Consider the following 13,525-nt stretch of genomic DNA (forward strand, 5'->3'; position numbering starts at 1 on the left):
CCTCCAGGGTCCTCTATCCATGGGATTTCCCAGGCAAGAATACTGGAATGGGTTGTCATTTCCTTCTCCAGGGGGTCTTCTCAACCCAAGGAACCAAAAGAGGATAAGCATTCCCACTGCACCCACCGTTACCAGCTGGAGTTGAGAAAGAGGCAGGGTGTGCCCAGTGGGCAGGGCACAGCTGAGTCGCTCACCCAGGCAGTTGTGTCCGTCGTGTGCCAGCATGAAGCCGTCAAAGCAGGTGCATCTGTAGTTCCCCGGGATGTTGATGCACTCGTGGACGCAGCCCCCGTTGTAGTGGTCATTCTCACACTCGTCGATGTCTGCAAAATGAGGCACGTGAGAAGTGTCAGAGGAAGACCCCGAGGGTCCTCTTCCCCCCACCACTGAAGACACTGGGACATGAGTGGTTAGAGGATGACTCAACAGGTACTCACTAACTCAAGTCCTTGCTGGGGGCTGGGGAGCAGATCCAAAGGTTACAAAGATGAAGATCTTGGCTTTGGAAGGCGGTCAGCCACCAGCTTGGGGAGCAAGGTCATGTGGCAGGCATGTTTGGAGTGACTTTCAGATCCCCCGATGGTGAAGCAGGCAAGATTTCACACCCAGCTCTGGCCCCCTTGAAGCCTCTCAACACTAACAGCATGCAAGAACCCTATCTAAAATCCCCCCAAACTGGCTTTTTTCAGGCTATTTGAAAGTTGTCCAGAGTGGAGAGCTCATTACTTGTGAGAGAGGGTCTAAGAAATAAATGAACTTCTCATACCATCACAAAACCTAATTTCTAGAATGAGACAAAAGGCCGTATACTCCCCCCAGGGTTTTCTTCCAGATCTGAATTTCTACTGCTTTAGTTTCCTTGTTACAACAAAGACTTCTGTCTTATGAACAATGGCTAATAGCCTTCCTAAAGGTCACCCTTTTTGCCGTTCTAAGTGTTTCTCAACATTTCCCATCAGGGGTCAAAGAGCTATCAGTTCTGGAGTTCCAGAGAGATTCGAGAGGGCCTGGAGAGCTATAGCAGCGAGTCCAGTTAACATTCAATGAACCAGCCAAGTCCCAGGGATGACGCCATGTGTCATTAAGGCCCCAATCCCCACATTAACTATGAGGCACAGACCCCCGTCATCCATATTCCAGTTTTACAAGGGAATCGAAGAAGCTGAGGCACAGCAAGGCCAAAGCCTTGCCAAGGGCCACACACCTCGACGCGTTATGTAAGTGGGATCCGAACCAGTGCAATCCCCCATCAGAACGAGGGGTACTGGTGGCCTTCAACCTACCCACCTCGAGCTCCACAGGCCCACGGAAAGATGGCAACCGGAAGCCTCTCACAGCAGAACCGGAAGTGTTCCCACAGCCTAATCGGAAGCAGGGATTTTTGATGAGCAGTTCCAGCTATGAAAGCCAGGAAGGGGCCACCCTTAAGAAGAGAGGGAACTCAAGGCACACCTGGCCGCTTCCACAAACGCCTGAGGGGTTGGTAAGGGGAGACACCCAGCTTTGTCCTCTTTCCACACGGTCCAGAGGACAGAGCTACACACAGTAGAGAAAGCCAAAAGGGCCAATTAATGTTCAGGGGTAGGTATGTCCCATCTGGAAGACAGAGCCTGCCTCATGTGGTCGTGAGCCCCCCGACTCTGGAGGTGACCAAGCACTGTCTGGACACCTGTCTGCCAGGAATGCTGCCAGCAGAGGAAATACTGCAGCCCTGAAAGTGCTAGAATACAGGGTCTGGGCTGTGCAGCATCCTCCTGGTAGCCACCCAGCCATGATGAGGGAAGAACAAGCAGCCTGGATCTGCAGAGGTGCAAGAGACAGGAGGCTTCCTGCCTGCAGAGGCCATCAGTGTCTGCTGGGAAGCAGGCTCAGTGCTGTAAATCATTTGAATTGCTTTCGATCATTATACTTAATGTACTAAGAAGTTTTAAATAACATTAAAGGCAGAGTATAAGATTTTGTGTTTGAAAGGGCACATGGATTTATAAAGACTGAGATATTGATTACCTCTCAATCTCTGCAGCTCCAACCTTTTTCCCGAGCCCCAGATATACCAATCTAACTACCTCTCCCCCTAGATCGCCCACATTCACTCCAAAGGCAATATGGCCCAACTTTAATTCATCAACCTGCACTTCCGTGGGGTTCTCCATCCCAGTAAATATTGTTATCCTTCCACTTCTCCACTGACATCTAATCAGCTACCAACATGTGAATCTTCTACACTCTTCACATGGGTGCAGTCTGTGAACTGGTCACCCATTTCTACTACTTATAAACATGGCACCATCTCTCAGCTGATCCAAACCAGCATCTCCTAGACTATTGCCTCCTTCCTTTCTTCCATTCATGCAGGTGACTCAGGAGAAGGTGGCCTGGTCCCAACTCTGGGGGTGGAGCCTCGTCAGTCTAATCAAACAATATATGGAATTAATGGCTGTTATTGGTCCCAGGGTGGGCATGTGACTTAGGCTGGATCAGTCAGACTGACGGGAAGGAGTTTTATTTCATATTGGGTAGAAGTCGCTCCCTCTCACTTTGTACCTCAGTATGTAGGTATCTATTCCTAAAACATACACTAACCGTCTGGAGTAGGTATTTTAACTCCATTTTATAGTTGAGCAAACTAAAGTGCAGGGAGGTAATTGCTCAAGGTCACATAGTAAGGTAGGGCAAGGATCAAAACAAAGTCTTGCTGTTTACAAAGCCCATGTCTTTTCTAGTGGAGGTGATGGAATTTCAGGTGAGCTATTTCAAATCTTAAAAGATGATGCTGTTAAAGTGTTGCACTCAATATACCAGCAAATTTGGAAAACTCAGCAGTGGCCACAAGACTAGAAAATGTCAGTTTTCATTCCAATCCCAAAGAAAGACAATACCAAAGAATGTTCAAACTACTGCACAATTGCACTCATCTCACATGCTAGCAAAGTAATGCTCAAAATCCTCCAAGCCAGGCTTCAACAGTATATGAACCATGAACTTCCAGATGTTCAAGCAGGATTTAGAAAAGGCTGAGGAACCATAGATCAAATTGCCAACATCCATTGGATCATCAAAAAAGCAAGAGTTGCAGAAAAACATCTACTTCTGCTTTATTGACTATGCCAAAGCCTTTGACTGTGTGGATCACAACAAACTGTGGAAAATTCTTCAAGAGATGAGAATACCAGACCACCTGACCTGCCTCCTGAGAAATTTGTATGCAGGTCAACAAGCAACCGTTAGAACTGGACATGGAACAACAGACTGGTTCCAAATCGGGAAAGGAGTACGTTAAGGCTGTATATTGTCACTCTGCTTATTTAACTTATATTCAGAGTACATCATACAAAATGCTGGGCTGGATGAAGCATAAGCTGGAATCAAGATTGCTGGGAGAAATATCAATAACCTCAGATATGCAGATGACACCACCCTTATGCCAGAAAGTGAAGAGGAACTAAAGAGCCTCTTGATGAAAGAGGAGAGTGAAAAAGCTGGCTTAAAACTCAGCATTCAAAAAACTAAGATCATGGCATCCAGTCCCATCACTTCATGGCAAGTAGATGGGGAAACAATGGGAACAGGGACAGACTTTGTTTTCTTGGGCTCCAAAATCACTGCAGATGGTGACTACACCATGAAATTAAAAGATGCTTGCTCCTTGAAAGGAAAGTTATGACCAACCTAGACAGCATATTAAAAAGCAGAGACATTTCTCTGCCAACAAAGGTCTGTCTCGTCAAAGCTATGGTTTTTCCAGTAGTCATGTATGGATGTGAGAGTTGGACTATAAAGAAAGGTGAGTGCCAAAGAATTGATGCTTTTGAACTATGGTGTTGGAGAAGAGTCTTGAGAGTCCCTTATCTATCTACCTTGTGCTGAAGAAGAATAAATGAAGGTTGAAGAATAAGGGAAAGCTGGTGAATGTATGCAGAGATACGATTGGTAAGTTCATCACAGTTACAAAAGGAAGGCCATAAATATGGCTCTGAGCCTCCTAGAAGCCAAGGCAAGGAGGAAAACACAATCAGTTACAGAGTCACCACATCCATAAAATTCAATTGCACAAACTGTTTTAAGACGTTGTCTGAGAAAGATGTCTTTCCCCAGTTAAGACAATCATACACCCAAATTTGCCTGGCAAAGCTCTAGTTTATGCCTGTTGTCTGATAATTGCTAATAGCAACCTTTCTACTATCAAAATGATAAACTATTTGATCACCATACACATAAGGCATTATAAGGAGATTGCTTTTTATAAAGAGATTGATTGGATAGTCAATATGACAACTCTAGGACTTCCCTGGCAGAGTGGTTAGGACTCTGTGCTTTCATTGCAGGGGACACAGGTTCAATCCCTGATCAGGGAACTGAGATCCTGAAAGCTACGAGGAGCAGACAAAAAATAGTAATAAATAAATAAACTAAAAATGAACTTAAACTCTACCCTTTCCCTTCCTTTGACTCCCAGTAGTGTAGGCCACAGTGGATGCTAATGCCCTGAGGAGAGCAGTGTCTACTGTTCACATTTCTTCTTTTAATCCATTCCCAAAAGATTCCCCCAGATCCGAGCACTTAGAATGATCAGTTCTTCTCCAATCACCAGCCCTGGAGTGCTCCCACAGGCTTCTGGGGCCAACCTGCTTTACCTGCCCATCCAGAATCCTGAATGGAGAACCATCTGCTCAGAGATGAAACCTCCCCTGATTTTCTGTATCTTTGCCTTGAATTTTTGTTTTTTAAAATCATGCGAGCCTCACCCTTTAATGCATGAGAGATAAACACATAAATAAACAAACAAAAACTCTGCCAAAGCAAGTAGGTTTATTATTGTAAAAACCGTATCCAAGAGCCAGCAGCCCCAGAGGAGGTCCCGCAGGCCTCCAAGATGCCCATCAGTCTCAGGCCACTTAAAAAATATTTTTATTGAAGTCCTGAATACTCATTGGAAGGACTGATGCTGAAGCTGAAACTCCAATACTTTGGCCACCTCATGTGAAGAGCTGACTCATTGGAAAAGACCCTGATGCTGGGACAGATTGGGGGCAGGAGGAGAAGGGGACGACAGAGGATGAGATGGTTGGATAGCATCACTGATTCAAGAGACATGAGTTTGAGTCAACTCTGGGAGTTGGTGATGGACAGGGAGGCCTGGTGTGCTGCAGTCCATGGGGTCGCAGAGTCGGACATGACTGAGTGACTGAACTGAACAGTTGATTTACAATGTTGTTAATTTCTGCTGTACGGCAAAGTGATATATATGTATATATACATTCTTTTAAAATATTCTTTTCCATTCTGGTTGATCACAGAATACTGAATATAGATCTCTGTGCTATACAGCAGGACCTTGTTGTTCGTCCATTCCATATATACTAGCTTCCATCTGCTAACCACCGTCTCCCTCTCCAGCCCTCCCCCCAAGCTCCTCCCCCTTGGCAACCACCAGTCTGTTGTCTATGTTGGATCACTATTTCAGGACTGTTAAAGCTAGAGAATGAGGGACAGGCAGATGGAGTGGGGAGAGGGTGAAGGAATGGAGGGGGGCAGAGCCAAGCTCTCTAGTTATTTAATCTTTTTTTTAAATTTGAAGTGTAGTTGATTACGATATTGGGTTAGTTTCAGCTGCACAGCAAGGTGATTCAGTTATATATTTTCAGATTATTTCCCATTATAGGTTATTACAAGATATTGAATGTAGTCCCCTAAGCTACATGGTAAGTCTATTGCTAATCTGTTTTATGTTCAGTAGTTTGTATCTGTTAATCCTACACCCCTAATTCCTTCCTTCCTCCTTTGACGACCGTAAGTTCGTTTTCTATGTACATGAGTCTGCTTCTGTTTTGCATATAGATCCATTTGTATTATCTTTTAGATCCCACACATAAGTGACATCATATTCGTCTTTCTCTGTTTGACTCACTTCATTTAGTATGACACTCTCTAGCCCCACGCTTGTTGCTGCAAATGACAATGTTGCGTTCTTTTTGATGGCTGAGTAATGTTCCGTTGTACTGTGCTGGCGTGGCCAGCCCAACATACGCACTGCATCTCCTTAAACCACGTATCTGTTGATGGATGCTTGGGTTCTTTCCATGTCTTGGCTATTGTAAATGGTGCTGCTGTGAACATAAGGGTGCATGTATCTTTTCAAATTATACTTTTGTCTGCTTATATATCCAGGAATGGGCTTGCCAGCTCATATGGCCACTTTATTTTTAGTTTTCTGAGGAACCTCTGTACTGTTTTCCATAGTGGCCGCACCAGTTTACATTTCCATTAACAGTGTGGGAGGGTGCTCTTTCTCTATGCCCTCTCCAGCATTCACTACTTGTAAACTTCTGGTTGATGGCCATTCTGACCAGTGTGAGGTGATGCTTCATTGTGGTTCTGATTTGCATTTCTAATAATTAGCAACGTGGAGCATCTTTTCACGTGCCTGTTGGCCATCTGTAAGTCTTTCTGGGGAAACATCTATTTCTATCTCCTGCCCATTTTTTGATTAGGTTATTCTCATTATTTTGGATGTTGAGTTATATGAGCTGTTTGTATATTTTGGAAATTGAGCCCTTGTTAGTCGCATCATTTGCAAATATTTTCTCCCATTCCATACTTTGTCTTTTTGTTTAGTTTATGGTTTTCTTGGCTGTGCAAAAACTTTTAAGTTTGAGTAGGTCTCATTTGTTGATTTTCACTTTTATTTCTTTTGCTTTGAGAGACTGGTCCAGATATTTATTCGCAAAGGGCTGTTGTGAGTTTGTGTCCCTCAAAAGAGGTGTTGATGTCCTAACCCTCAGTACTTGTGAATGTGACCTGATTTGGAAATAGGATCTTTGCAGATGTAATCAAGCTTTAGATAAGGTTGTAGGGAGTACGGGCTTCCCAGGTGGCGCTAGTGGTAAAGAACCTGCCTGCCAAAGCAGGTGACATGAGACATGAGTTTGATCCCTGGGTTGGGAAGATCCCCTGGAGGAGGGCATGGCAACCCATTTCAGTATTCTTGCCTGGAGAATCCCATGGACAGAGGAGCCTGGCGGGCTACAGTCCATGGGGTCACAAAGAGTTGGACGTGACTGAAGCCACTTAGCGTGCATGCGTATTGGAGTCAGATGGGCCTAATCCAAGACTGGTGTTCTTCTAAGAAGGAAATTTGGATAAAGACGCACAGAGAGGATGTTCAGGAAGAAAGGAAGAAACCATGTGAAACACAGCCCCACAGGGAGGACGGCTCCGGGGCCGCAGAAGCGAAGAGCACAGGGGTGAAGCGGTGTGGGAGGTCCGTGTGGCCACTGCTTCCCTTCTCCTGATGCCAAGGCTGATGCCCAGCATGGTTGCAGACCTGGTCTTCCCAGGAAGGGGAGCGAGGGACTGCATTCAGATGCAGGCTCTATTCCTATTAGAGCCACATCCTCAAGGTGCTTTATGCTTCAAAAAGTTATTAAGGAGAAAGTTGGGGAAGAGACATCGTGTGCATCATCGTATTTATTTCCAAGGTCCGTACCTGCTCCTGAGGTTAAGAGGTAGTGACAGAGATGTTCATATCAGAGAAAGTGGCCAGGACAAAGCTCCAACCTGAGTGTTCAGGAATAGAAGGCCAACAGCTCGCCCCAAACATCCCTACTTCTTCTCCAGCTTGGATTTTTTTTTTTTTTTTTAATGAGAACTCAAGTTCCAACAGAAAACAGCTTCCAACATCCAACAGAGCAGAGAAAAACAGCACAGGGAGCTGCTCATTATAGGATTTTAAAAGGTCATGCAATTCCACTTTTCCTTTATTAAAATGGCAGCACGCACACACGATTCCACAGCTGTAGTTACGTGCCAACAGCACTGGCCTGGACTCGAGTGGGAAGAGTTTGTTTTTTTTTTTTTAATTCAAAATTGATTCTTGCTGCCCCATAAAATATACATTTATTCTGTAGTGCCTCGGTTCGAAGAGAGTCTACAACAATGAGTCAGAGATTCTTCTCATTTCAATACCATTTAGGGCATTTTAGTTCTAAAAATCAGGACTGACCGGAAAGGTTCTCCAAATGAGGATTTTTAAAGTACCCTACTGGCCACTCTCAGAAATCATTACTGAACACATCTCCCCGTTTCCCCTCGAAATTGGCATTTTTCTCAACATTCCTTGCAGACAGCGGAGAGCAAACGCTCTAACAAAGAACTCTTCGCTGGCTGGGCGCTAACACGTCTTCTCCTTTGTCTGGGGCTTTAGGAAAAACCGTGCACTCCTTAGATCAGGCAACCATTCTGGGAGAGATGTATGGCTTAGGAAGTTGAGTCCTTATTGGTGAATAAATCTTAATCCGGTTTGTTGGCTAATTACATTCGCGGGAAGGTGGTTCCGCAGGGCCGCCCAGCAGGAAGGATTAAGCCCCCCGTCTCCGGTGGCACAGGGTTAAGCTCTGGGTTTGTAATGACTGAGTAATGAGACCCGCTCTCGGCAGACTCCTGGCATCCATCGATCAGGTTTCCCTTCTGCCGAGACAATGCCAGAAGTGGGCCCAGCAGTTAATTATGGGAAAGGTCAAAGGTCATGCAAAACCAACACAAATCTATATACTTTTTCATTCCTAACGGCACACAATGACCATGGCTCAGCCAGAGGGTGGGAAGGTCCTCCCCCCAGCCAACCCATGATCCAAGGTAACCATGGGGTTGAGCTGTGGGCTGACCTCTCCCAGTGGCCTGCACGGCTTCGGGCCTCCACGGCTTCGGGCCTCCATGTTTTTGCTCACGCTGTTTTCCTCTGCCCAGAGCTCACAGACATCCATGCCCTTCCACAGACCAAGCGTCCGCATCACTGCCCGCTCTGAACTCTTGCAAATTGCCTGGCAGACGCGGGGGGGGCACTTCGCCCCACCTTCTGGGCCCCGCGGCTCCCTGAAAGGACACTCATTGCTGTCACTTGCTATTACGTGTCCTTCGGGGCTGCGACTTCCACGGGGCAAGAACCGTGTCCTGGTGAGCTGCAGGTTCAGCAGTAGCAGCATGTCTCCCCAAAGTCTGCTTGGCATTGAACGAATGAGTAGCCATCTCGATCGAAGCCCTCATGGACGTGTGAGGCTGTATGCAGGCCCTTGGCTCTGAGCACCCTAAGAAGTGGGTATGAACACCTTTATTTGACAGCAAGGGAAACCAAGGCTCAGAGGTGTTGCTGCCCTGCCCGAGGTCACACAGCTAATATAAGGGGAGCCAGGAAGTGGGCCAGGCCATCAGACTTTGGAGAATGCTTTCTCAGTCACAAAGGGCCACATTTTGTGGGCTTCCATTTATATGACTTCTGCAGAAGAGCCAAAAGTATTGAGACAGAAAGCAGATTAGTGGTTTCTGGGGACTGGGAAGCTGGGGCGTGATGGTTAAGGGGCACAGTGTTTCTTTTTGGAGTAATGAAGAGGGTCTAAATTTGGTTTTGGTGATGGGTACACAAGTCTGTAAATAAACTAAAAGGCACTGAATTGTATTCTTTAAGTGGGTGAGGGTATAGTACATGGATCATATCTCATTAAAGCTGTTTTTCTCAGTTAATGCTGTCAGTGTTCTCGTACATCATGCTGGGGAGTCTCGGGGGCTCGGCCTGGGTGCAGGCACTCACTGTGAACTGACCCTGAGTGTCCTCTGCTCTGTGTGGGCTCATGGTGAGCTTTGTGGCTCCCAAGTATCAGGCTGGGACTTGCCTACTGAACCCCAAGGGCCAGTTAATTACTCCCTTTCTCCCTCCCAAACCCTCTGGACCCTTCGCTGTTCCCAAGTTCTGACATCAGGCCTAGCGGATGCCCAAGCAACCTGGATGGTGGGGAGCGGCCTTCTCAGAGTGTTCAAGATGGGAATGAGGGGCTGCCAGCTCAGAGCTGAGGCTCCTGCTGCTCCCTTGCCAATCAGAAGCACAGTCATTCTCCCACCCCCATTACCAAAAAGGCAGGGGGGACGCCCCAGACCCTGAGACTTCAGGCTCTGAGGGGGTGCTCCACAGACCCAACCTGTGAACTCAACAGAAGGATGGTCAGAAATACAGTTGCCCAAGAGCCTGAGCCACCACTTGGAACAGGCAGGCTGGGGTCCCAGAGCTCCTCCAGTGCACCCCTGGATTTGATAAAGGGATAACTGAACCCAGAGAGGGGGACTGAAGAGCTGACCATATCAGCAGGTTGGGGCTGAACCCGAGACCCACAGCTCAGGCTTCTCCCCCTAAGCCCACAGCCTGCCCTCTGGGCTCCGGAGGCTCAGGAGCTGGCCTGGAGCACTTTGATTTTACTCCCTTTCTCTCCAGGTCCCCAGTGGAGTTGCTCCCTAATCGTCATGTCAATAACGGTAAGGGTGACTGCCCACCGTCTTCTAATGGCCCGCAGCTATAGCCAAGCGGGAAGGGCTTCACTCTCCCCGTCACAGAAAGAGACACCGAGGCTCAGAGAACTGAAGGGACGCATGCTAGATCGCCCAGTTAGGAAGTGGCAAAGCCAAGACTGGAAGCCAGGCAGGCTGGCGGCAGACTCCACCATCCTAACCTAGACACAGTCACCTGGAGAATGCCCCACGCTTCAGTGAATAGGGAGCCAGGGCCCATGGTCCTCACTAGGGATCAAGCCATCTCTCCAACTTCTGCCCTCTTGTCCCAGCACCTTCCTGTCCTCAGCCAGACCCTGGCCACGAGGAGCTGCCAGTCTAGACAGGAAGGATGACACAGACAAGGATGAACACGTCTCATGCAAGGACAGCCTTGCTCCCCCAGCACTCTGGTCTGGCCAGGCCTGCCCGTGGGGCTGTCAATGCCCACAGTCCTGCCAGAGCCCACCTGGAACCCTCACAGACTGAGCCCAAACTGGGCGCCATCGTAGCAAGGAGCACCCTGAAGATAGAGCTGCCCACTGTGGGGCTCAAAAGAGGCCTGAGTTTGCAGTCAGCACACTAAGGCCCATGGAGAAGGAAATGACAACCCACTCCAGTATTCTTGCCTGGAGAATCCCATGGAGGGAGGAGCCTGGCAGGCCATGGTGCACAGGGTCGCAGACAGTCGGACACGACTGAAGCGACTAAGCACGCACTCTAAGGCCCAAGAGGTCCACAGACCTGCCCAAGGTCACCTAGGCGGGCGCCCAGGTCTCCACGGACCTACATCCAGCCCTGCTCCCCTCGACTCAAAGGGCAGGAGGTCCAGACAGAGGTGGGGGGCGGGGGGAGGGGTCTCTGGGAGAGGGTAGTGCCTCTGGGCACCCCCGGAGGGAGTGGAGGCTAAGCTGCAGCAGCCGCCGTTATTAACAGGGCAGCAAGTCCACGCTGGCCAGCTGGGGTTTTCCCCTCTCCTCCCAGGGGCTGCAGCCCTGGCCCATCTGGAAGAGCCCCTCCAAGCACCCCTCCGAGACCCCCTGACCTTGCCTGCACACACGAGCCCTCCAGCCCTCTTTGTCTCAAGGCCTTTGGGGAAGGCCACCATCCACTTCAGTAGCATTCAAAGGCCAACAAGGCCCGTGGTTTATTTTCTTAGAAATAATGGTTTTTGCTGGTTAGCATTCCTCGGATGGAAAAACAAATATAGCCACTGTAATAAGAAGCGGCCAAGAGGAGGCTAGAGGGCCTAGAGGAAGGGACGGAAGGAGGCCTACTGCCCTGGGGGTGGGGGGTGGGTGCTCAGAGATGGGGTGGGGGTGGGGGCAGAGGCCCTCTATCCCTAGGAGAAATGGGGATTTAGAGAAAAAAGAAAGCTTGATCGCAGGCACTCGTGCCTATAGCCAGGCGCTGTCCCTCTCCCAGCCCCCACTCGGCGCCCACCGGGTGAGACAGGTGCCCCCCATCCCACACGATGGGAGGAAGGCTAAGTCACCTGCTGCACTCACTGAGTCGGCAGGGATAAAATCAGACCTCGGCATCCTTGAGACACACGTGTTCCGGGACCATCAGAGCTGGAAGGAGTGTCAGAGACCCCCTCTGCCTTCCTAACTTAGCCCAGATGACCGCCTCTCCAGGGAGCCCTTTCAGACTTCCCCCTCCCCCAGCAGTGCTGGCCCCTGTCCTTCTCGCCCCACTGAGTCTGGTCTGTATTTCCACGGCTGTACTTACCACGCCCTGTTAACGATCACGTCTTTCCCGATCTGTCTCTCCCCTGAATGGGGAGATCGGGAAAACAGGTCGTGGCCCCGGCCCCGAGCTCGGCACAGAGTAGGTGCTCAGTGAACAGTTTCCATCCTGAACTGAATCTGGCCCAGTGGACACATTCTACACCCGGGCAAACCGAGGCTTAGGGAGGCAAATGCCTCTTCGTGCTTCGATGCCAACGATACAAGCTCTTAACTTTTCCTCCCCAAAATGGACCAGGGCTCCAAGAAGCCTCAGCTCCGCAGCAGATCTGGGACCAGTTGCAAGCCACGCTGCCTAATTGCTAGCTGACAGCAGCTTGGAATTTTAAGTCACATCCGATTTCTTCCTGCCCGCTGGTCTGCCGGACTCCAGCGCTTTCATCTTCAGCAGGGCACACGTTAGCATGCATAATTGCACGTTTTAAGACTCGAAGAAGAATTTCCCCTCCTCCCCCCCTCCCAGCCCACCTCTGAACTGCCTTTGCTGGCCTCCCAAAAAAGCAGAATTGTATCTGGAGTTTCAGTAAAGAGTGTAATAATGATGAAAATGATTTAATAAGGTCATAGACATTATTTCCTCAGAAGGCCAATTGCTCTTAAGGTTTTTTTGTTTTTTTTCTGATGTTAAACTAAATGGATCACTGGGTGTGTTATTAAGAGTTTTGTTAAAACACTTAATAGCATGGCCTGTAATCTACCTAACTTCGGTGACTGACAAGTAGGCCCCGGGGATATAAAATTCAGGAAGTGACTATTTACATGCATTACTTACATGCTAATTTTGTGATCTCCGATGCCCATAAGGCTGTCATTTTTTTCCTTTTCACAGAAAACGGAAAATAGTAATATATTTGATATACTGTGGCCAAAACAAAAAGCTATTTCCCCCAAGAGTTTTAATTATGACATTTTGGAAAAGGTCCGAGTTGGAACTTGCAAGTGGAAGAAAGCACTTGAATAAATGATTTAAGAAATTAAGTACATGTAGAAGGGGCGATGTGCACTGCTGTTGCAGACTAAACAGTGATGATCAGGAGGGTCTCAGTTATTTAAACAAGCCATTTGAGGGTGGTTCGCTCCACGTTTGGGACCTGGTCCTGATTATAAATGAGAGCTTTTCATTAAGATTAGCAAGACCCAATTCAAGCTATAATTTGGTCCTTTTCCTTAGCACATGTCTATGAAAACAAAGCAATTAAAGTTAAATGAGTTGAAGCATTTAAAGGGACTGAAATGCCCCCTCCTCACCCCCGGCCTGCCCCCTCGACAGAAAGAGTACAAACAGGCCCGACTAATTCAGACCAGGAGGCCAGCACAGGGCTGGCCCTGGCAGCTCCCTGAAGGTCCATGCACAGCGTGCCTGGTGGGGGTGGGGAATGCAGCAGCTTAGCTAAATGAAGAAGGATGGGGAGACAGAACGTGCAAAGGCCCTGGGGTGGGAAGGAGCCCGCAAACTGGAGGGCCTA

At 48.4% G+C, this 13,525-nt stretch overlaps 1 protein-coding gene across 2 annotated transcripts in view; it reads right to left on the minus strand.

Moving 5' to 3' along the window:
• Positions 1 to 13,525, minus strand: part of SCUBE1 (signal peptide, CUB domain and EGF like domain containing 1) — a 126,629-nt gene that overhangs the window by 104,626 nt on the left and 8,478 nt on the right. For both annotated transcript variants that reach the window (XM_070790537.1, XM_070790538.1), the window contains exon 3: positions 195 to 323. In XM_070790537.1, coding sequence (XP_070646638.1) covers positions 195 to 323 — 129 coding nt within the window. The remainder of the gene's footprint in view (positions 1 to 194; positions 324 to 13,525) is intronic.

The sequence above is a fragment of the Bos indicus genome, chromosome 5 (assembly GCF_029378745.1).
Source record: "Bos indicus isolate NIAB-ARS_2022 breed Sahiwal x Tharparkar chromosome 5, NIAB-ARS_B.indTharparkar_mat_pri_1.0, whole genome shotgun sequence".
NCBI lineage: Eukaryota > Metazoa > Chordata > Mammalia > Artiodactyla > Bovidae > Bos > Bos indicus.